This window comes from Ictalurus furcatus, chromosome 24, assembly GCF_023375685.1.
Source record: "Ictalurus furcatus strain D&B chromosome 24, Billie_1.0, whole genome shotgun sequence".
Lineage (NCBI taxonomy): Eukaryota > Metazoa > Chordata > Actinopteri > Siluriformes > Ictaluridae > Ictalurus > Ictalurus furcatus.
The window spans coordinates 19,402,051-19,425,567 of NC_071278.1; the positions used below are offsets into that span (position 1 = coordinate 19,402,051).

At 37.7% G+C, this 23,517-nt stretch overlaps 1 protein-coding gene across 1 annotated transcript; it reads left to right on the forward strand.

Moving 5' to 3' along the window:
• The first annotated feature begins 12,565 nt into the window (after window positions 1-12,565).
• mbpa (myelin basic protein a) lies at window positions 12,566-22,865 on the forward strand. Its single transcript, XM_053613288.1, has 6 exons — window positions 12,566-12,697; window positions 14,015-14,119; window positions 15,616-15,642; window positions 16,371-16,391; window positions 19,121-19,210; window positions 21,252-22,865. The coding sequence occupies exons 1-6, from the start codon at window positions 12,593-12,595 to the stop codon at window positions 21,300-21,302; spliced, it is 399 nt and encodes a 132-aa protein (XP_053469263.1). The 5' UTR covers window positions 12,566-12,592; the 3' UTR covers window positions 21,303-22,865.
• Window positions 22,866-23,517: the final 652 nt, after the last annotated feature.

The following is a 23,517-nucleotide window of genomic DNA, read 5'->3' on the forward strand; positions in this document are numbered from 1 at the left end:
AAAGCTCAGGAAAACTTGGCACGCACTCACCCCAACATGAACTCACACTATGATCTGCACAACTATTTAGTCTAAACCCAGGAGTCAGCCGGGTACACACAGATTCTAAGTCACAGTTAAATAAGATCTAGGCTCCCTGGTCCAGGCACACATAGCCAGCTAGGCAATTAGATGCAATACAAACACATAGGACTGGTTCAGTAGCATTAAGCAATTTGGCAAAGCAAGCCCAGGCACACATAGCTAGTACACACGCCATCCAGCACTTATAAATTAGGGAACTTTCCCTCCCTAAAATGCATTTTTCAACATTTAACTACATTTAAGGAAATGAAAATTCTTAAAATATAGAATGTCAATTATAATTAAGGCTTTGTGCATTCATAATAAGATTAACCATGTAACAATTTACTAATTACTTACATTCGTGTTGCTTTTATTTTAATTGTTCATAATTGGACAGTGGGCTACTTATTTGTTTCATGAACATCAGTGTGCCTTGTGCTTTATTCCATACATAATAGAGCCAAACTTGTAGAGTTTATTCTAGCTGGCATTTACATTTACTGCTGCTGTTTTTTCCACATGAGTAATATGTCCAATAAATCCAGTAAAGCAGGCTATAGCTAAGATGACTAATCAGAATAAATGAAACAGTGAGAACGAACCAAAGCATGCGATGTGAAAATAAAACTTTTATTATAGTTTTAAGAAGCAGGACGTTGCTGGTAAGCTGAGGAGTTGCAATCAACCAGCGTTGCTTGATCATGGCAGAGGACTTTTAGTGAAGGAAAATAAAACTTTTGAACAGCAGTATTTAGCCATGGGTGAAAAAATGTATGCCTAAAAAGAAAAAAAGAGAGGCAGAGAGAGAGAGAGAGAGAGAGAGAGAGAGAGAGAGAGAGAGAGAGAGAGAGAGACAGAGAGAGAGACAGACAGACAGAGAGAGAGAGAGACAGACAGACAGAGAGAGAGAGAGAGAGAGAGAGAGAGAGAGAGAGAGAGAGAGAGAGAGACAGACAGACAGAGAGACAGAGAGAGAGAGAGACAGACAGAGAGAGAGAGAGACAGACAGACAGAGAGAGAGAGAGAGACAGACAGAGAGAGAGAGAGAGAGAGAGAGAGAGAGAGAGAGAAGATCACACAGCATATGATTTATATATGATGCAAATACTAGTAACTCTCAAGTACAGAAAGATCCACTTATAACTTATGGAAACCTAATGACATAATGCTGAACTTGTACCAGAGTTAAAGGAAAAATGAGAGATAAAAAAAGAGGGGAGAAGAAAGAATAGAACTACTCATGATTCAAGGCACATCACCTCATCTAAAAGCCATTGTGGAAAGAGAATATATGCTGCAAGTGGAACTGCCCTCTTTATTACCAGAGGGGTTTCCAGGCAGGAGCAGGATGAATTATATAGTGAACTGTTATTTTTGCTTTTGTCCACATTGATGAGTGTACTTTTTAGAAGAATATTATCTGTTCAGCTCCCAGAGAGTTACTCAGAATTCGTTCGATGGCATTTCACCTTGCAGCACGACAAATAACTTAAACATATTGCTAATTCAACTTTACACTGACCGTCCACTTTATTAGGAGCACACGTACACCTGGATGCTCATGTTATTATCCAATCAGCCAGTCATGTGGTGTTTGAGAGACTGCTGTGCATTGAAATCTCAGGAGATCAGCACTTTCTGAAAGACTTAAATCAGTCCATGTGGAAAGTCAAAGTCACATAGTTCACATGTTTTCCCCATTCGGATATTTGAAATGAATATTAACTGAAGCTCTTGACTGAAGCTCTGCTTTCAGAGCCTATTAGCTGTAATTCTCTCATTTACGCTGTGCTTCTTTTAAATGACAGAATTAGATCCACTTGGTGCTTCACTGGACAGTCCAGATGAGGTCAGCTACATCACGATAAACTGCCTATGAAGATTTGACAATTAATGAATTGTTTTAGTTAGAGAGGAAATAATTCTGTCCCTTATAAATATGTACAGTATAATCAGTAACATTAACTTTAATGTAATAGCAATTTTTTTTTTTTATTAAGGTCACCAGTACAGCTGGTATAAACAAGGTTCTTACAATTTGTGATAATGTGAGGAGCTCTGTATTCAGTAGAGCCTTGGAATACCACCCCTGCAACTCCGAAACAAGAGGAGGCAGTTGAAGTGGTTAGGCAGCTTACAAGGAAACTCCCTAGTCGGCTCTCAGTAGAGCTGTATCTGGCACGTCCCACTGGACAGAAAGTCCGGAGGCAGACCCAGAATCTGCTGGAGAGATTGAATCTCACAGTTGTGGGATACAGACATCTGGACTGACCATCCTAGCCTGTTACCACTGCGATCCCCAGTAGAAAGTATTGGAAAGAAAAGGAAAACATGAATGAATGAGTGAACATTTGATTATTTCACAATAAACTTCTGTTTTTCTTCATCATATGCTTAAATTGTTTGTCTTGTTTGTCATATTTGTCTTTTAAACTGGAGCGTAGTATTGTTATATATATATACGTTTCTCTGAATCCTCAAGACAAGGACATGAAGACATATTTTTGGAAAGTATGTCCCAGTAAAAACATGTCAGCTTTTGATAAAAGCTGAATAACAGGAAGACATGTATGCTAATTGGTTCCACATTCATTAGCTATTCATTAACTCTAGAAACATAGTATAAAAAGACATGTTAGGAAAAGACAGTTTTGAAGACTGCACTGAAACACGCTATGTAATTGTCTTTTAGTGTTTGAGCATGAAGTTGGTTTGCTTGAATGACCTCATACTAAAAAGGAAAGTCCACCACAATCAATATCTGGCAAAGATGATCTACCAACTTAGCCTGTGTTTTGGCATTTGGTAGCTGCTCATACCAATCTGGATTTTTCAGCAGGGTAGGACTGAAAATAAATGCAATTTAGCTTTTTAAATGGAATAATAATGACATAATACAGACTACATAGCAGAAATCAGGGTAACACCAAAAACTCCCAGGAACCATCTTTTTTAGTCTTTCCAGTAGGAAAATGTATTCCTGACTTCTGTGTTCTTGTGGAAACACTTTGAAAAAGGAATAGTCATAGTATATAGGCTTTGCAGTCAGAAACATTAAGCAGCCAGACTGATGCATCTGTTAATAAGAGAATGTCTCCTGTTTTGTTCTTTTGTACTTTGGCTCCACATGGTACTGATGCTGGGCTTAAGGAGGTTACCATGGTGACAAGTTGCCTATTCCCAGAGAACAGAACACAGAGAAAGACAGAAACTGTGACATAGATCATGGCTAAAGAAGCTGATCATGTTTTTCTGGGTCAAGTGAATCACAAAGAATTCATCCACGCTCATTACATAGGTCATTACTCATAGAAGGATGTAATCAATCTTCCAGTTATTCAAAGCAAGAGAAAAATACAAAATCATCCTTGAAGCTCATAATAATCATCTTCCTAAAGTTTGCAAAGCCCTGTGGCTGTTTCAGCACCATGGACAGTGATACAGCAACAATCTACTTTGCTTGAACTTTACGTGGCTCTGCGTCCGAACCCAAAGGCAGAACTGATGAAAGGCATGCAATTCAAATGCATTAGTCACTGTACGCACTGTACTCTTTTTACCTTACAGCAGGTTGCTTTATTCCACAATCATATACTGTATATATTATATTCCATTTTCATACTCACCCACTTGTCAGTTTGCTCTTTTAGTGGCTGCAAACATGGAAGCTGATCAGAGTACAGTAGTAATAATAGGTAAGACTTCTAAACTCTAAACACATTGTCCTACTCTTACGCTTCTGATACAAAAATTAAAGCCAATTTTACAATATTTGATCAAATTTCTCATTTTTTCACACTGTCTGAGATGATCCCAATAAAATTTCAATGAACATTCTCATCTCAGATTATATGATAGAGATCATCTACCACTAGATCAGTGATTAAGGAAAATTACTACAACCTGCCTACATCATTAACAAGCACAATCAGTTCTAGTGCAGAAAATGGGGTGACACAAACAGAATCAAGTCTTTGATTTAATAGTGGCAAAATTATGCCTAGGGAATAGAAGAAGTTGTTCTGCAAGGACATATATAACACACACACACACACACACACACACACACATATATATATATATGTATATATAGACAAATCCAAAGATGTTTTTAAGCTCTAAAATAAGCTCTAAATAAAAGTATTTTAGATCATATTGCTTTTCTCTTGACTTTATTTACATATGTGAACTTAAAGTAATCCAAAAATAATCAGATTGTCATGGCCCCCAGGGACAATGTCACCTGTGGCCACTAGGAGGCACCCTGACTGTCCTTGCAGAACAACTTCTTCTGTTGTCTCCCTCAGTTCCTGTATAACCATACCCATGTGTTTGTTTTTTTCCCTGCTTGATTAGTGCTCTATTTAAGTTCCCCGGTTTTTCTCCTCAGTTGCTGGTGCATTGGGTCAAGTCAGGTTATGTTTGTGGTCTGGAGTGGCTCACAGTTGTTATTGCTTGGTTTAAGCACCGTTTGTTTATATTTAATGTTTTCTAGTTTTGTTTCCCCCCCCCGGTTTTCTGACTTTCTGGTTGTCCTGGTTCCCTCGTGTTTCTTATTCCTTGACTGTTTCCCTGGTGTGTTGTCTGTAATAAAGAAGTTATGCATGTGCATCCATCTCCCTGGACTCTTCACATGACAGAATGCTCCAGCCATACATGGATGCAGAAGAACTTCCACTCTCTGTTGGGAGTGGATGTTGGCTCTAGAGGTGAAGTGGGGATACCTTAAGAGTCTCTTCGGCAACAGGAGGGACATTTTGGGGCAGTGCGATAGACTTGACTAGGAGAGGGTTTGTGCTCAGAGCTGGAGACTCTCCCCTAACATCCCACCCTGCCCCTTCACCCTTCCGGGTTCCTCGCTCTGTTCCCCTGTCTTGCTGAGGATGTGACACCACCTATGTGTTCTGCTGAGGACATCGCTCTGCTCCATAATCCCATAGTTCTAGGAGTTTCTGGTTGTCCTGGTTCCCTAGTGTTTCCTATTCCTTGAGTCCGTTTCCCTGGTCTGTTGTCTGAAAAAGTTCTGCATGTGCATCTGTCTCCCTGGACTCTCTCTCTCTTGATCCAGATTACATTACTTTCATATTGTGATACTTGCATTGTTACAAATTACATCATAAAATAATCAGTAACGGAACACATTTTTAAAGTAACCCTCCCAACCCTGCTCTTCTGATTTCACAGCTTTTTCAATTCCAAGCAGTGCTTTGGAAATGGTCTCAGGGTGGCGGCTGGGTGTCGCTTCGTTACCTGTTCAAGTGTCCTCTGAGGAGAGGACATAGAGATGTGGTGGTGCAGAACTTCTGCTGAACAGATGAGGGAGTGAGGGAGTCTCTGTGCATTGCAATTAACTAGTGGGGTTCAAACTATATGCTCTATTGTTCTGGATTCTGTTTCATGCCAAGGAAGAAGAAAAGAAAAGTGAAAAACAGACGAGCAATTGTTCTACTTCAACAGCTTGGCGCTATTTAAAGAATGATCATAAATGTTTCTTTAATACCATTGTATGAAGGGTTAATCTCACGACTGTAGATGGAGCTGAAACAGGTCTGACTCTTATTACAGCAAATGGATTTATGGTTGAACCCACAGAAGCATATCTGCGGTTATGTATTTTCCTCTCTGGGGTAAATTTGATTAATGCACAGGAGCGACCCACAGGACCCAGACATATCAGACAGTCAAATAGAAATTAGTTTAGCACACTCCAGTATGGTTCCTTATTTTATGTGGAAGTACTCTACCAAGCCAGATCATCTTACACTCATTCTGTAATCTTATGAAAAGCATTTTAGGACCACAATGGATACAAACTAGCCACAATTTTTTTTATTAATTTGATGTATGTACTAATTATACAGTGTGTAATGTATTGTATTTTATTACAGGTAGGTTTCTTTTTTTTTTCTTTCAGAAACATAATTATGAATAAAAAAAGCTCAATGCCAAAGGCATCCATAAACGTTTATTCTGAACCTTCAATGCCTTCAATTTTTTTTTTAGCGTTTGTAATTATACAGTATAGCATGCTTTCTTTTAAAATGCTGTTAAAACATGTCATGCCATAGCTCACAATAGTACATCAAATATACCAACTGTCATCCCACGGGACCAAATTGTCATCTTCTGAGAGGGTTTTTGAAGCATGGAGCAACAAACAAGAGCACATGAATGGGACCACAATGGCCACATTGTACACCCTCTGTCCTATGCAGCATGCAGGGAGACACTTTCGTTCCTTGACTAAGGCTACAGTTCTTGCAACTCTCTCTCTCTATATATATCCTATAGATTTCCTTGACATGTGTACATAATACAGTCTATTTGGACAAGCAGTATGCTGTTGGACCATCTGTGGCTTCCAAGGATTCCTGATTAGAGGAATCCACATTATTAACAGAAAGGGTTAAAGTAATTGAGGGAACACAAAGTCAAGACCACTTTTTATATTTTTGGTAATCACATTACTTTGGTCCCTCTGTACATATACTTTTGAGTATTAGTCGGCTATCTACAGCAACACAGCTTACTCTAAGTATAATCTATACCTTAAGTGTTCAATAATTCTTCCATAAATATTATCTTCACAATCTACAGTATAGGGTAATAAAAGTTAAAGGGATAAAAGGGGGATAAAGATCACACCTGAAACCTTTTTTACCACCAGTGTGATGAAGTTTCTACACCCACCACCTCACCCATCTCACTCTCTACCCATGTAACTCCTACCCAAGTCTTTAGTGGTGCTGGCTATCTCGTTCAAATCGGGAGCTGCCCAGAATTCCAGACCAAGTTGCCAATACAATTGCATAATTTTTTTTTTACAGTTCTACAATCACTCTCCATGTCATTTATTTAATAATATTCCAGATGACGCATATCTGATTGGTGTTAGAGGGGCTCAACAGAGTATTGGTAGCCTTGTTTGGTTTTTTGGAGTGGGTATTTATTTTAAGTACAAAGCTAAAGTAATGCACGTTAAAGATTGAAGTTCTGGACTTTTTACTAGTATAGTATTGCGATCTTATTGAATTGTTTATTAATTGTTATATTATTAATTGGACAACTAATGTTAAATCTATTGTTGAACTAAAACTACTGGTAATGTGTTAAGTGAATACAGCAACGGTTTCCATGCTTTGTTTTATTTATTTATTTTTATTTGACATGTATACACAGTATATGGGTTTATTTTAGGAAAAGTCCTTACTTACCTCTGCAGCCTATTTCAGTAGAAAACTACTGAAAATGTAAAAACTCTTGCACAGCACATGTGTATATTACTAACACTCCACTGGAATGTATTGTAGCATCACTGTGCCATAGTAAACAGGCATTCATTTGCATACCCATGAGCCGTCGTGGCTCATTAATGTGATGTTTAATGCCTTTATTTTGTTAGTATAAGTGTTTTTTGTTAATGAAGAAATCTGTAGTTTCCATGCCAGGAAGTACTATCCCAACACCTGGCTTTATGTTTGTTTTATCTTCCAATCTCACCTCTGGGTTTGGCTGCTGGTTTTTCCCTTATCAAACCAGTTCTGTGCTAACCACCAAACCTGTTGTGCTGTAAGTATTAGTTTGCCAATAAGAAAGCAAGTTTTTGAGGAGGTTTGTTTTGATCCCCCACCACCACCACCACCGTTTTCTCTGCTATTTGATCATTTGACAATTAAAAATGACTAGCCAGCTCACAGCAATCACACAACAGATACCAACCATGGAGGGTGAGGACTAGTACATGCTTCCTTCAGGACATATGAAATCAGCCATTGCACCTTTTCAAACTGCAGTTCATACTGCGTCCTAGTAACACACTCAGGGGGAAGTGTTGTATGTCTTCTTCCACATTCTTAAGCTCACAGATGCCTGCAATGGATTAATGTCAGTCTGATTGGCGAGAGAGAAATGCCTTTCCCATACTCAGAAAGCACTGTCAAGTTTGCTTTCTAGACTTCCAGGCATGGCTGGCTGTGGCATCACTGGGTTTCATTCTTCCAATCTCCCTCCCTCTGTTACACAGGACCCCAAGTGCCTTGTTTTTACAGTGTTTACTGAATGCTTCGTCAGTAAGACAAGGAAAAGAAACTGAAGCTGGGGGGAAGCAGTGGTCAGTGGTAAGGCCCCACAGGATTTGGGTACCAAACATATGAATGACCAGCTTTTCCCAATGGGCCTAGCCAGCCACAAAAGTGGCCACAATAGAGGATGGTCAACAAAGTGAAGCACCTTACAATGAAGTGAAGCACCTCACTACATGATGGGACTTGATGGTGACCCGGGCTGGAGAAGAGGCGGCAGACAAGCTCTTTGGCCACAGGGATAGCTTGCTTGCCTTGCTAAAATGCCAATAGTCCCTGGGAACTCTATGAGGCACTGAACCCAGTGGTATGATTCTACTGAATCATAGAGGTTTCAGGTGACAGTCAGAGAAAGGTACTGCAGGTACAGCTGGACATCCCTGAAGCAGAGCATGGGCAGCTGACTGTACTCAAGATGGCTTTAGAGCAGCCAAGTTCCAACCCCTGCTGCCTAGTTCAACTGCTGCAGAGAGAGGGAGGAAAGTCTGCGGATGTTGCCTGCTGAGCTTCACACCCTGGTGAGGCAGGTTTACCCCTACTTTTCTGACGAAGTACTACATGATCTAGCCCTAAAGGTGTTCATCAACACACTTATCAGAGAACATACAGCACTACATGAGCACTACATGAGCTCTAGTGTCATTCACACAAGTGTTACTCACACAAGTCTTTGCCAAGGCAGAGAGAGCTGACGTGAGAGCTGATGGACTTACTTTTCTTCATGCTGGCTGTAGGGGATAATGGGGAAACAAGTGAGAAGGAGGTGGACTGAGCTGGGTGTAGCCAGCAGCCCATGACATGGCTGCAACATAGCATTCTACTGCTGTGATTCTGAACCTGTGGGGAAATGATGAGGGGGCCACCCAGTGAGGGACATGCAGCCCCCACCTCAGTAGCCTCTTGACAAGAATGATGTAGTGGGCCAGCATGGTCTATAGAGGCCACACACACTTGGCAGGATCAGCTGGTATGCCCTGGTTGACACTGGGTCGACTGTGTCCATCATTTGTCCTGGAGTGCTGCCGTGCACTGGCAAGCAAGCTCCCATCGATTGGATGGAAATGCTATGAAAAAAGACTTTTGGGTGGCCCCTAAGATGATCTGGGAAATCATATCGTTTCACACGAGGGGAACAAAAATCCATGCACATAGTCTGCTATTAAAATGCGAGGGAATGTTGACCTCTACTGGGGATATTGTTGAGTAATGGAAGAATGTGTTGTGGAACTCTTTAACCCAGTAGACAAGCCCACCCTTCCTGAGGCCATGGTAGAATCTACTTACTCTCCAAAATAGTTTGAGAAGCATTCACTTTCCTACACTCATTGCTTGTCCAACAGGACAAGAGTTACAAGAATGTAAGTGTGGAACTGCGAAAAGCCCAAGAAATTTAGAATTGAATTTAATGTTAGATTTGTTCATGTAATCGTTTATTTTTGCTAGAGGGCATCAGATTAAAATGCTATATACTTCTGAATTCAGTCAGTGACAACAATTACAAATAAATAACCATCAGTGTACAAGCACATTTCATGCCCAAGTCATTTTCTCTAATCAGCCTGATATCATAAGAAATAGATAACAAATGTACTTTCCAAAAGGAAAGGGTGATGTGGTTAAATTCCATTCAGTTTCAGATGAATGAAAAGCCTTTTCATATAAAATAGCTCTGAATTTGCATATGGGAATCCATGTGGCTCAAAATATACTTTGCCATTGTGGTGCCTGAGGTCAGTGAGCCTGGCCTTATTGTCCCCTTAGGCTGGTAAACAAGGCAATTCTAATTCCCCAATGATGGCCAGCGATTCCATCAACACTTGGCAAACACTCTCGATGCTGGACGTAAGCATAATGCCGCCATTTGTTTCATGTTTCAACAAGATCATGTCTCTCTTTTGGCTGTAGGAATCTGCATGGAGATTTCATAGAAGTGTTAACACTGTAACAGGGTATTTTGTTTTTTTTTAACTTGTATAACTATAATTAAATTAGTACTGTATATCACCTACAACAGGAATAAAGATTATTTCTCTTTTTTGAAGCTTGATCAGCAAAGTCATATTAAAAAGTCACAATAAAATGTTAAAATTGGCTGTACATTTGGTATTTAATGTTAAACATTCACTTGTACATGCTTTGAAAAAGTGCTTTTTTAGCTTCAATTAATGGCTCCCATTGGAACCCTTGGAACCCTTTCTGATAGAGAGAGTTAAGATTATAAGGGTCCATACAACTTCTCATGCTTTTTAAAATAATTACATTTTTTAATTAATTTATTTGACCAAATTCCTTAATCATTCAATATGAAACAGATTAGATCTTTCTCCGGGGATATTTCTCCATATAGCCCAAGGCTTGTGGAGTCCACACAGCCTTGCGAAAGCTTTTTGAGATGCTCTGTGGGTGTTATGGTTATGGCACACATGCTTCTCGTGGTTTTGGGCCATCTCCCGTGGTTGTGTCTCACAAGCATCACTCCATGGCTGGTATTGTTTCTTCTTCTGTCCTTTTCACCCCTCTCTGTGCAACAAAGCCTGCCGTCTTCATTGTACAAGGGTACTTGAAATGCATGCTACCCACTCCCTGCATTCCTGCTCTCTATCTTCGAAGAATTTGTGGGCGATTTAGAGATAGCAAGCCCTTCACCCAACAGATGAGCTTCTGTACAATAGGCATGATACAAAGATCAAACGGCATGCTGGGCTCCATTTATAGAGCCAGCGAGAGAGCTATAAAAGGAGAGAGAGAGAAAGTTTTGGGCCAGTTTGCTAAACAAGGATACATCCTTTTCACGTTAGACGAATATTGTCTAGATAATACTATTTTTCTGGGTTTATTTATTTATTTATTTATTTATTTTTAAATTTATGACTTAATAGAGTCTTTAAATTTGGTATATTGCCTTTGTGGTTATTCCCATGAAGTTTTATATTTACTTACATTTAAGTACATTTACTTTTTGACCAGGGGGATTTGGAACACACATATTTATGCAGCTTCCAGCTTCTTAATCAGTTATTCATTTAAAAGCACATAGTAGGTAGCAGTATAGTAGACATGTATTTATAAGAAGAGTGGATATAGGTGAAGGTTCTGGGAGTGTGAGGAGTTAAAGATCTGTTTTTTTTTAATCTTTTTTTAATAGACTTAATAAAACAATTCAGTTTTTCAGAAAACATTAAGAAAAGCATGAAAGGAACAAAAAGAATTTAGTATGTCTTATGACTTATTACACTTTAATCATTATTATTGCACATTATTATTGTACAGAACATCAATTAAATAAGGAACACTAAACCTTACTGTATAACTATATGTGAACTCTATTAACTGCTTGCTCTCAGATCCTAAAAATTGCTCTTAACAGCAGGCATGCTTGCAGTGTAAATCTGTAATGCCCATGCAGAATAGACACAGGGAGTGGTAATATTAAATATAAAACATGAATATGTGGTGTGTCTAAATGTCTTAGTCAGTGTCATAAAAGTTTTGGCATTTTCTGTATACATTAGGTTCTAGAATCTTCCAATAAAATGAATTAATTTCGAACCAATTCTAGCACTGCTTGATTCACTTATTCCTATTTTTGTTAGATTGGCAAATTTTTGAGTATTTACAATGTATACTAGTCTAGAAATCTAAATGTACTAATGCTATGGTGTTTTTTGTTTTGTTTTTTATTCCCTAGCACCACTAGGGAATGATCTGAAATGAACTGGAGTCTTAGGGTTGGTCATACTAAGGGTAGGTCATTGTTTTAAAATTTGAAGACAAATAGGAAAATATTTCACAAATATATGGGATGAAAAATGAAAGTCTTGAAGTCATATAATCCTGTGCTCATCAGTGAAAATAATGTCTTAATAATGCCTTGGAATACCTTTGCTATTGTCTTATATCACTACACTTATAAAAAAAATAAATAAATAAATAAATAAAAAACACTCAAGAGATTTCAAAAATCATGATTAAAAATATCATAGGGCACATACATGTCATATCAACATAAATTATTTGTATAAAGGATATGAATCACTATGACAATAGTTTGATTGTGCTGAGGGCTGTTTTGCATTGAGCTGCAACGCTCACATACACAGGCCTTGTTGTGGGCCACACAGGACCGGGGCAGATGTGGTCAAGAACAATGGCAGCTCCTTGAACAGAGAGTAGGGCAGTGACTGACTCCAAGGGTACACAGGCTGTAAAGAATGCCTGGCACCAAACCAGAATCACTGACGCTATTACAGACCCACCTTATCTCCAATGATTGCCCGGAACTGAGGGGACCACACCTTCAAAGGCCAGCCCATCCACCTCGGATGCACCAAAGACTATCGAGAAGCTTGCTGGGGTGTCCTCAGAGTGGAGACAGGGCTGTACTGAGAAGGACGTTGGCAGGCCGTGCAGATTGACGACCCAGGCTCAGAAGATCGACATCCAGAATGGCAACTGCAGGCACCTCAGGGCTGGGACGCAAGAAGAAGGCTCCTGGTCTCATGGATCAGATTGGCAGGTTCTTTGGAGGTGATAAGAAGAAAAGAGGGAAGGTGAGTGATGATGGCAGCTGCGGCAATACATGGAATTTGCAGAAATGCATATTGCCTTTTTGGTTCTTGCAATGGTAGTTTACATCAGAATGAGACATCTTTTGTTACTGGTGAAGAAAACCGAGTCATGTATATTGATAAGCTTTTTGAACCTGAAAACATCTTGTTCTGACAAAGAACTGAGAATTCCAAGCTTAAGTGCTTCATGTATGAAGTGTGATGCTGTCTGTTGCTGTGAATGCAACCAAAATTACAGTACAAGTCAGAATGCTTCAGTGCAGAATTATTCAATGAAATAATAATAAAAAGAAATAAAGAAAGAACAAACAGATTTTTAGTGTTACAGTGCACTACAATAACAATACAAACACTTAACAAAAAAAATATATATTGAAAATATCCATAAGGAGACCTGATAGAACTGTACATTATTGCAGGATACAATAATGTCATTAATTTGAATCCTTCATTGAAAGAATTGCATATGTGGGTGTGTGATTAGGGTGTGTCCCAATAACGGTATTCAAATGTTCTGTTGAAATCTAGATATTATGGGCAAAGAACCCTAATAATTTAACATACTAGAAAAGTAAGAGAAACTGTTATATACTGCATTTGGCTGCTTTTGTTTCCCAGCCTTTCTGTTGTAGTATGTCGTGTTTATACAGTAGTAGGTACTGCACTCTGGAGGGTTGGGTAGTCTTCAGGTTGAGAATCATTCACTGATGGTTAGGAATAAGGAGAAGTGACCAGTTTTACACAGTCATCGGCATATCTAAAGATATATGAAAATGATTTCAAATAATTCAATCGATACTCTTTCATTTGTTTTCATTTGAATCAAAATCTAACATATATGTATATTTGTTTCAATTCAATATTAAATCCATATCAGATATACGTGTGCACTGGCATTTTTTATTTGGCTAGCAAATACAGTTTCAACTTTCTGTGATTTTTATTTTATTACAATTTATTTGTTTTTATGCCACTTTAAACAAAATGCCCGTCAATATCTTTTTATTTTAGCATTAGAAACATGATGCAATGATGGAGTTTTAGACCTCATAGCATTGACTGAAAAAAAACCCAACTAGGAAATAAAAGAAAACTGCATAGATGCTCTGTTTCAGGACCATTTTTTTAGGGGCACATGTAGAACCAAGTAACCTTTAGAAAGGAAAGAGGAACCTTTTTTTTTGTTTGTTTAAGAGTGTACTCGGTACCAAAAAACCTTTAATTATGGATCCAAAGTCTCATTGAGGAAACCTTTTTAAGTGTGTAATCAGTAACAAACACCTATAATGTTATGTTTAGGGTTCATTCCGTGGTCACCTGTCTTCCTCACCCCCAAGACCTCAGCATTCCTCATCCCGACGCCGTGGAGATGTGAACCCAGTCCTTCATTTCTTCAGGAGCTTTGTAAGTGCATAAATCCCATGCTTCTCAGAAATCAGATATGAAATTTCAACTTGGGTTTCAATTAGGTACTTTGGGAACAGTTTGATATTAAAAAGGAGAATTATCTTGGTTAGTTAACTTTTATACAAAAGGGGAAAGAAAGTGTAATTGCACATCTCCCACAAGCCCTAGCAGCAGCCTTTTTTTTCTGCCTATTTTCCACTGAAAGGTCTTTAGGTTGTTTTGAATGTTACGCTTTTGTGTGTCACCTTTGCCGTCTCAATGCATCAGCCTTTTGATACTTCTGTCGTGCCTTGAAAATATTCCTCACTGTCCCAGTGAGATCATACGGCTACTTTGAGTTACCTTTCAGAGTTCCTTCTAATTGAAGCAAAAAAAAAAAAAAAGGGCAAACATAACTACAACCACTGGGAGTGAATTTCTCTTCAACACATTATGTGAGTGCATGAGCCATTTGCAGCCCACGTTTGCAGTCTGAAGCTGTCATTATGTCAGACATGTAGCTCATGTTTGCACAGTTACAATGCTGCAGCTTGTTTCTCTAACTAGACAGAAATGATTACACACACTTACTTCACTCCTCTGTGCTCCTCTTTGCTATGCAGATGCTTTAGAAAGTGGGATTTTGGAGTGGGATGTTGGGATGCTAAACAGTAACTTGTAGTAGTGTGCTGTGATGTAGCACAGATCCTATTCGCAGTTTTTGTAGAGGTTATCCATAAGGAAAAAGAACACGCTGTTGCAATATGCTGTTATAGGAAAACAATCAACGAAGGGGTAGAGTTAATGTTACCAACCTGAATTTCCAATAACACAATGTCCTGAAGTGTTTCTTCTTATACCACAGCAATTTGCTAACAATTACAATTTTTATTATTTATTAAAGCATGGAAATTCATACTTGCTATTCATTTACACTTGCGTTTAATACTGTGGAACGTCCATTAAAGAAATGAGTTCCTGTTATCACTTACGTTGTAGCAGCTATAAAAACGAGTTTCCCTTGTTTTATCTCAAACAGCTTGTCCATTTTATCCAGTCCATTGTTTCTCCTGGTTTTGTGGTGTGTCTGCTACACAAGTCCCCTCTGTATGTTGTTACTGTTGCTGTTGCTGCTGCCATAGAAAATTAATTAGCAGCTTCTCACCAATTAGAATTGAGTATGCAGCAGTGCTGTGGTATAAACATGAATAATGAATGTACAAAAAGGTGGAAAAGGTGAGGTTTCTTAAAGAAATTTGGCCTAGGAAGTAAAATTTTAGCCAGCGTTTTATCTCTGGTGAATTGATGGTTTCAGATTTGATCTATTATCCAAACTGATCTTTGCCATCTACAAAAGTACACAGTGGTTATTGCTGGATTTATTGCATGTAATAGGATTAAACTATCACATGTAATGCTTTTGAATCCACCTTTTGAATTTGCATGGTTAGATGTACAAGTGCTCTGCTAGGTGATCAGTGAGTAATGTGATTTTTTTTTTTATCACCCCACAGGTGTCCTCTCCTCGCCCTAAGTCAAGGGTAAGTTTATTTTTCCATTAGTTATTTAGGTCCTACCCAGGTTCAATGTAAATAATATAAGTGGTATCTGCCACTATGACATGCTAGTTACAACTATATTCGTTATTATATCATCAATATTTCTAAAATGGCGTCTCATCTGGTGCAGACTTTTATTAAAGGATGAGAGCTCACAATTTAGAATAATAATAAATAAATAAATAAACCTTGACTGAAATTTACCAGTAAAATGAACATATTTTATATTTTGGTCCATGTGCTAAGTAACCTTTTATGAGTTTCTGTGTTTAGGGATATAAAAGGAGATAAATATTGTTAACCATGTGTGAGAATGCACTCATTTTAAAATAATAACAAAACACATAAAAACTAAACATTTGAGGGCTATTTGGTCAGTTAAATGTTCTTACGTGGAAACCCTTTCTGATAGGAAAACACACTCGGTTGTACTGTAGGTTTCTACACAGAACACAGAGCTACCCAGAGTAAGAACATAAGGGTTCTAGATTGAAGCTTTTTTCTAAAAGTGTATCGCTGATATCATCAAACCTTTCTTAACGTTCGTTTCCACATCGTGTGTGAGTGCACGCAAGTTCAAATCCCAGATCTGCAGATCGTATGGACAATGCAGACAACCTATAACCATAAAGAGATTTTCTACCTCATATGTCGAAACTTAATTGTTCTCTATCTTGTTATTTTTTTCTCTCTGTCTTTTTTATGTGCAGTGGAGGGAACTCTTGGGCCTGGTATGTCTCCCAGCTTTAAATTAAGTCATGTTTGTGTTCACAGTCATCTCCATAGGCAGACCTCCATGGCTTGAGCAGTCAGCTTTCCTTTCCTCTGTACTGTTCCTAATGTGTCTTCTTCATTAACAACCATTTCTCTTCCCTGTGAAATAACTAAACAACTGATTCGTAATTGCAGCTTGCTGCCATTTGGTGCTCCTGTCAACTTGACACATGAGATGCTTTTCAGAGCTCGTTATGAGGTTGGGGTTATGCATAGTCTTTTGAAGAAAAAGGATCAGCTTTACTATGCGCTATTAATGTATTATAGAGAACAGAGATTGTTGCAGTGTTTAGTAAACAGCAGCAGCTGGAAAACGTTATATTTCAGAATTTGCTTTCCTGATGCACTCATACCTGTATTTAATCGGCAGTCAGGATTGAAAATGCCTTTATCACCAGTGAGAGCTTTAATATGAGCCTTTATACATCATTACTGAGACCGTTTTTTAACCACGTCATATTGTCTAATGCATGAAATATTACAAACCCCATAAACCCCTGGTTTATTATTCAGCCATTCATCTTAAAGCATATTATTCAGTTACTACAAAAAATTGTTCAGTAATAAGAGCAATTAGCATTTAGTTAGTGGTTTTGGGTGCTTAAAGGAGCATATGAACCTATGCTACAGTGCTGCTGAATGCAGAAGATGTTGATTAATTTTCCATAACAGCATATTTCAGTTACGTACGTTTCAGAGTTTAGTCTACGTGCCCCTTGGACAGTCAGTCCACTGATCCCATCAGCTCTACCAGAAGCTGAAAGTGTCTCTGATACTTAAACACTCTTACACTGTAGTATGAGGGTCAATATGAGCTCAAATTGAATTTGTTTTCTGGGAACTTTGAATCAGAGCTGTTCTGTGCTTCTGGACGACATTGAGACAGCACAGCTTTGCCTGAAGCAGTTTTCTCCTCTAGGGGCCTAGATACAGAGCTCATTCTCTGAGTCATCAAACACTACACACTCCCTCGCTTTTTCCTTATCTGTGTCTGGACGTGTGTTTGTGGGTTTTTTTTTGTTTGTTTGTTTGTTTTTAATACATTTACTCCTCAGCGCCCCCTTTTGGCTTAGTCATGTACTGCATGAGTCTACAGTTTTCCTTGATATAAACCTTCTTTCTGAAGAAAAGTGTGGCAAAGAGAACAATGCAAAGATAGAGTATATGGATTGATAACAAATTATTATTTTAAATAAGTCTATTTGTTAAAGTCACGTGAATTGATGATTTTATAAACAATTTTGTGCAACATTAACTTTCCTGAATTAACAAAAAAAATTAATAAATAAAGATAAATTGTCTAGGGAGTGGCGTTTTTCTCTCATGCCACATTCATCATGTCTCTAACGTACATTTCTATTGACTTTGTGTACATGTGATAACCTCAGCACTTTGATTGATGTGTTCACGTGTATCAAGGTTCATTCTACTGTTAATGAACGATGAGTCCGGAATGTTCAATCTCTTCATTTCTTAATGCTACCTTTTTCCTTCCAGCTGTTCACCATCAAAGCCTTTTAATAAGAGAGATGATCATGTTATATTATTCAATATTTATTCAAAATTACAGTCACATATTTGTACCTAATATGCTAATAGTTGATATATCTATAAAGGTCTTTTGATAGTAGTTAAAAAGCACAATTACACTTTATTTAAAAAGTGCTCATAGGGCTACATGACACCTCATTACTCCAGTACTGGAGCACTTCACTGGCATCCTGTTCAATATAAAATATAATTTAATGCCCTTAGCCAAATACACTTCAATATAACAACAAAAAAATTTTACTCAGTTAACTATATTGAAGTGTATTTGGCTTAAAGAAATGGATTTATCAACTTAAAAATTTTGAGGTAATTAGTCTCCTCAAATTTTTGGAGTTAAATGAACTATCCGGTTTTACAGTGTGACATCAAGAATACATTCATTCATTTTGACATGAGGTTAACATCACACCTGAGTCAAGTGACAAATTGTTGACATTTTAGGGGCTGACGTATGTTAGAATGTCAGGATTAATGACTTAGTGTACTTCTGCTACATCAGAGTCACATAATGATGATGATGTGACAGTTTTAGGAGTGAGGGATAAATTGGAAAAATCTAACACATGTGGCACTTCCACAAGATGCATCAGTTTTAACCATGATAATTATTACACTCTAACAACATAGATATGTATATTTTACTGACTCTTAAGTGACCCTTTTTAAACTGACCTCCATCAGGGCCACAATGCGTGACTTGCTTTTATGTTCATTTGACACCAGTATCGATGAAAGTAGTATTTATGACAGCTGAAGCTTGTTGGAATTACCCCTTGTAAATGTTTATGCAGGTTTATGTCAGTTGTCATGAAGGACTAATGCAGGTGTCATAATAGCCTTAAGAACACCACTCATATATAAAGCAGTAAAACAATACGAATGTGACCTTACAATGTAGAATTACAGGAAATCATATTGGGGATAGTAATGAAATCCAATATTCATTTTTTTTTAAATAGTATATATTTTTTAATATCACATAGTGTAACATATTATTACTGAGCATGCGCAATTAAGGAAAATGATGCTACAATATGATGATGAAGAAAATGACTCAATAAAACATTAATAAGAACACAGAGTTCGCAGATTCCAGTTTGGGCTCTCAGTGTGTTTATGTAAGATATGTTTGTAGGCTTCACCATCGCCGCGTGGTTCAGAGAGTATCAGATCACCGCACAGACGCCGAAGAGAACAGAACACGCTCTCCAGAATCTTCAACCTGGTGAGCCTGCTGTAGCAACACGACTGCAAACTCATGAGAGCTTGCATAAGTCGAATTGTAGGACAAATTATGAATGGTTATTATAGATTATAGCTAGGGATCAGGAGAGAGCCAAGACATGAGCTTTTTAAAGACTCAATTCACATGAAATCAAAATAGATCATGTTTGCTGGTTGGTTTGCATAAAGATGGACGGATATGGTAATGAAAAGTTGGTTTTAGGAGATGAAAGTAACATCTCACTGTTATCACTTATGATAGATATCCTATTAAACACCATAGCTCCATATATAATTTAATGAAAATATATTTAATACGTTTCAGCATGAAATTGTCCTATAATTCAAAGCCGTTCAACAGTGTAACACATGTCCCTAGAGCCCCTTTGCCCCGGCTTCCCTTTTCCTTGTCCGTCAACAGTCAGTCCTGCCTGCATGTCCACCTGCATGATCCTAAGCCCTGGACACTAATCCCCAAGATCCTTATTCATTATGTCATGTACCTGTCTACCCACCTACCTTTTTCCTCACTCCACTGAATTCTACATCACTGTTCCTTGATCACTGATCCTTATCTTCACATTTCCATTACTAACAAGCATGGCATTTCCAGGTCCTCCGGGGACAAGCAGGACACCTGTCCTGGAGGCTGAAACACAGCTCTAAATGGTGTCCAACATGATGATTTATTCATTCTAGGAAAATCTAACTGACTCTCTTTTCAGACTCTGCTTCGTATTAATTCATTAATCAGGTATCTATTCCGGTATCTAATTAGCAATCTATAAGATTGCTTTTCTGTCTTATTAACTATAATTGTTCCACTATGCACGAGTTTTCTGTATGTGATCTTTAGTTGTCTTTTTATAGGCTAATAATAAACAGATTTAAAAAAAAATGTGATACTTAATTAAGATAAAACGTATAATCCACCATACACATGGTGGAGGTTCCTGTAATGAGTTTCGGAGACTACAGTGTCAGTGATTTGTAACAGTTTTCCATCTGGGAAAATCTTCTCAGTAACAAGACAAAAAGGATAAACTGCATTTTTTGTTTCAAAAAGAAACAAAAATTTTCAAAAAGAGAGAGAAAAAAAAATCTCTTTATAGCTGCTATAAGTGTTAATGGGAAATAAATTGCTTTCTGGACAGTTCAGAACATGGATTGTAGCTATAATTGTCCCTAATTTCTCCATCTGGGGATTAATAAAGTATTATCTTATCTTATAAATTGATAAAATATATGTTATTTTGTTAATGAATAATAAATGAAAAATCTTAATTTGCCAAAAATTGGTGGCAAATTCCTGTGGCAGAGGAATAAAACACTCCAGGGCATGTAGTTACAGGAAAATAATCAACGTTTTGATGATAACAGTAAATCCACTTCGGATTAGGCCACAATACCCCATGCCACCACTGATTATTTTCCTATAACAGCATATCCCAAAATGTTTTATTTCTTGTCACATTCACACTCATTTTATGTATTAGATATGCTCTGAAATCCATTGGTTTATTTGTTGTGTTTCTTGGATATGTAATTGAGTGGGTCTAAATCCTTGAATCATATCTAAACTCATGTGCATGAGCAGCATCTCAGGTATATAATCGAGGAATAATCCCACAAGCCATAGAAGACATACAAATTTGCATAAGTGCAGTGACCTACCTCAACTTTTAATGCATATATTTTCTCCCTCACAGTATTTCACATGACAATCCTTACAAGAAAAAAAAAAAAATTCTTTGTACCTTTACTCTTGTCTCAAGCTATAAAAATGAACAGCGCCCCAAATTGCAACTCATCACTCAAAGGAAGCAAGTGATGGCTGTAATTTCTTCTATCTCTATTTGTGTTCCCATTTGAGTGCTCCATAAGAATTGTTAGCACTAGCTGGAATGCATTATCATTCAGATATTTCATTTCCTGTTCAGCATAATCATGCACTTTACAGAAGATTTCGGAGAAAGGCTGCACGATATGACACAAGCAATAAGCGATAACGTCCATTCACCTGCATTCCTTTCTCGTTGCAGGGAGAAAGTAGATCTCGTTCTCCACCCAAACGCTGGAGTACCATCTTCTGAGCCCTCGACTGACACGGGAACGAGCCAGATAGAAGATAAGAGAATGAGGAGGATAGAAGATAAGAGGATGAGGATAAGGATGAGGAGGAAGAAGGAAAAGCAGAGGGTCTCTGCCTTGTGGACTCACACTTTGCTATGCATTTAACAGACTAATACTGGCCACCTCCGCTTATTAGACAGTGATACAATCCTGGTTTTGGAAATTATTTACCTACAGAGTGACAGGAATGAGGTGTGTGTATGTGAGGTTCAGTGGTTGTGTGACATTGGCCATATTTATCTAACATAGAGTTTAGATATATAGACTGTATTTGAGCACTTATGAATAAGTGTCTTGATATGATTTAATATGCAGTATAAATCAAAATGATTGTTCTTTAAAATAATGCATCTTTTTCCACCTAAATTTGCACCCATCCCAGTAGACATGCTCATACCAAAAATGATCAAACTGATGGATATCCTACCAAAATGGCAACCTCCATGACAGCACACTAGCCTACTTAATTTTCATAACAGTAATATAAATTCAGCATAAGGCCACCTCCTACTTGATTTTAATTTAGCTACACCAATAATCAATAGTCTATTTTTTATTAAAGATTGTTTTCAATCACGTTGTCTTTTCTCCATGTGAAATTTACACTAAGTGCATTTGTTCTTCTTCGATACGTTATTCAATATCGTACTTTAATCCATATATTACTGTGAGAAATGATTCCAGGTTGATTCATGTCAGTGTAGTGTATTTTTTCGGATATTGTGTGCGTTCTTCGTGGTCGTCAAGTGTCCTGTCATGTATAGTTTGTTTCTATGTTTAAAATGATTTGCATATAGGGTTTTGGACTGTGTTTTGCCACTTAAGAGTTCTTTATAACATTCAGTATTGTATATTATTAATGCATGACAATAAAATATCCGTTTGCATAACATTAATTAATAGAAGAAATTGGAACAGATACTAAAATCACAAGTCTCCGAACTGGAAAGCAGTATCTAAGCCAGCAGAGACTTAAGCGAATGCCCTTCAATTGCACTGATGTAGTCAAATATTTCTTTTAATGGCTTAGAAATACAATGAGTGGAAATGGTTCACATATTTACTTTTCATTACTTTTGCAGAAAGGGTAATTTTTTAAAATCCAAGATGGCAGAGCTTTAAAGGTAGTGAAGGTGCAAGAGAGGAAATGAAAAGTGAAAGATGGCTCTGAGAAAAGATACAAACGGAAAGGAAAAGATTGAACGACTAGAGACGAGATGAGTGAGATTGATTTCATTCAGCCTATGTTACGTTACAGATAGCCTTCTGTTTATAATGCGTCCTCATACTGTGTTTTGTGTCTCTTAGAACTTTCATGCATGTACTGTTTATGAATGAGTGCTGAACATATAAATAAATTTCAGTTGTTCTGCCCATCAGCGCTGTATACATCCCAAATGGTGCTTCAGATTCATAATGCGGAGAATATTTACGTAAGAGTGGCCAAGTTTTTAAGTTATCATGTGTAATACTTTTAATCAGTTGATATTTTAAGTAACATGAAATAAAAATTCCTAAATATACGTGTTGGTATATTATGTGTGTCTGCTCTTCATAAAGCAGTGTTCTTTTACTTGGAGAGAATAACAGCCCGAGGATCTTCCCGCAATATGTAACAAGGCTGGAGACAGCCTCATATTTATAAATGGTCAAATGCAACAATAAACTTGATGAATACAGGCAAGTCCGTGAATAAATGAATATACTCGTGAATCTACACAAAATAGCCCATAATAGTGAAGTCAGTGGACAAATCAATACAGTCTGGATTATTTTAATTTAAAAAATCGAAAAAAATTGTGATTGCATAATCATTCACCCCCCATTGCCGTGAAACCCCAAGATTAGTTTAAGTACAAGCAAATGCCATCAGACGTCATATAATTGCAAATGCAAATCAATCAGTGGAAATGTCACCAAATGTCAGTAACCAGGTAAGGACGGCATTAATCAGAGAATCAACCAAGAGACCAAGGATAACTCTGAAGGAGCTGGAGATATGGGAGTAGCTGATCACATGTCAACATAGCCTGGACACTCCACAAAGCTGGGCCTTATGGAGAGGAATTTTAAATGAAATCCCATTCTGGGTTTACCAAAATGCATGAGGCACATTGCAAAAGGTTCTCTGGTTTGAGAAGACCAAAATGAACCTTTTTGCGTTGTGTTATGTTT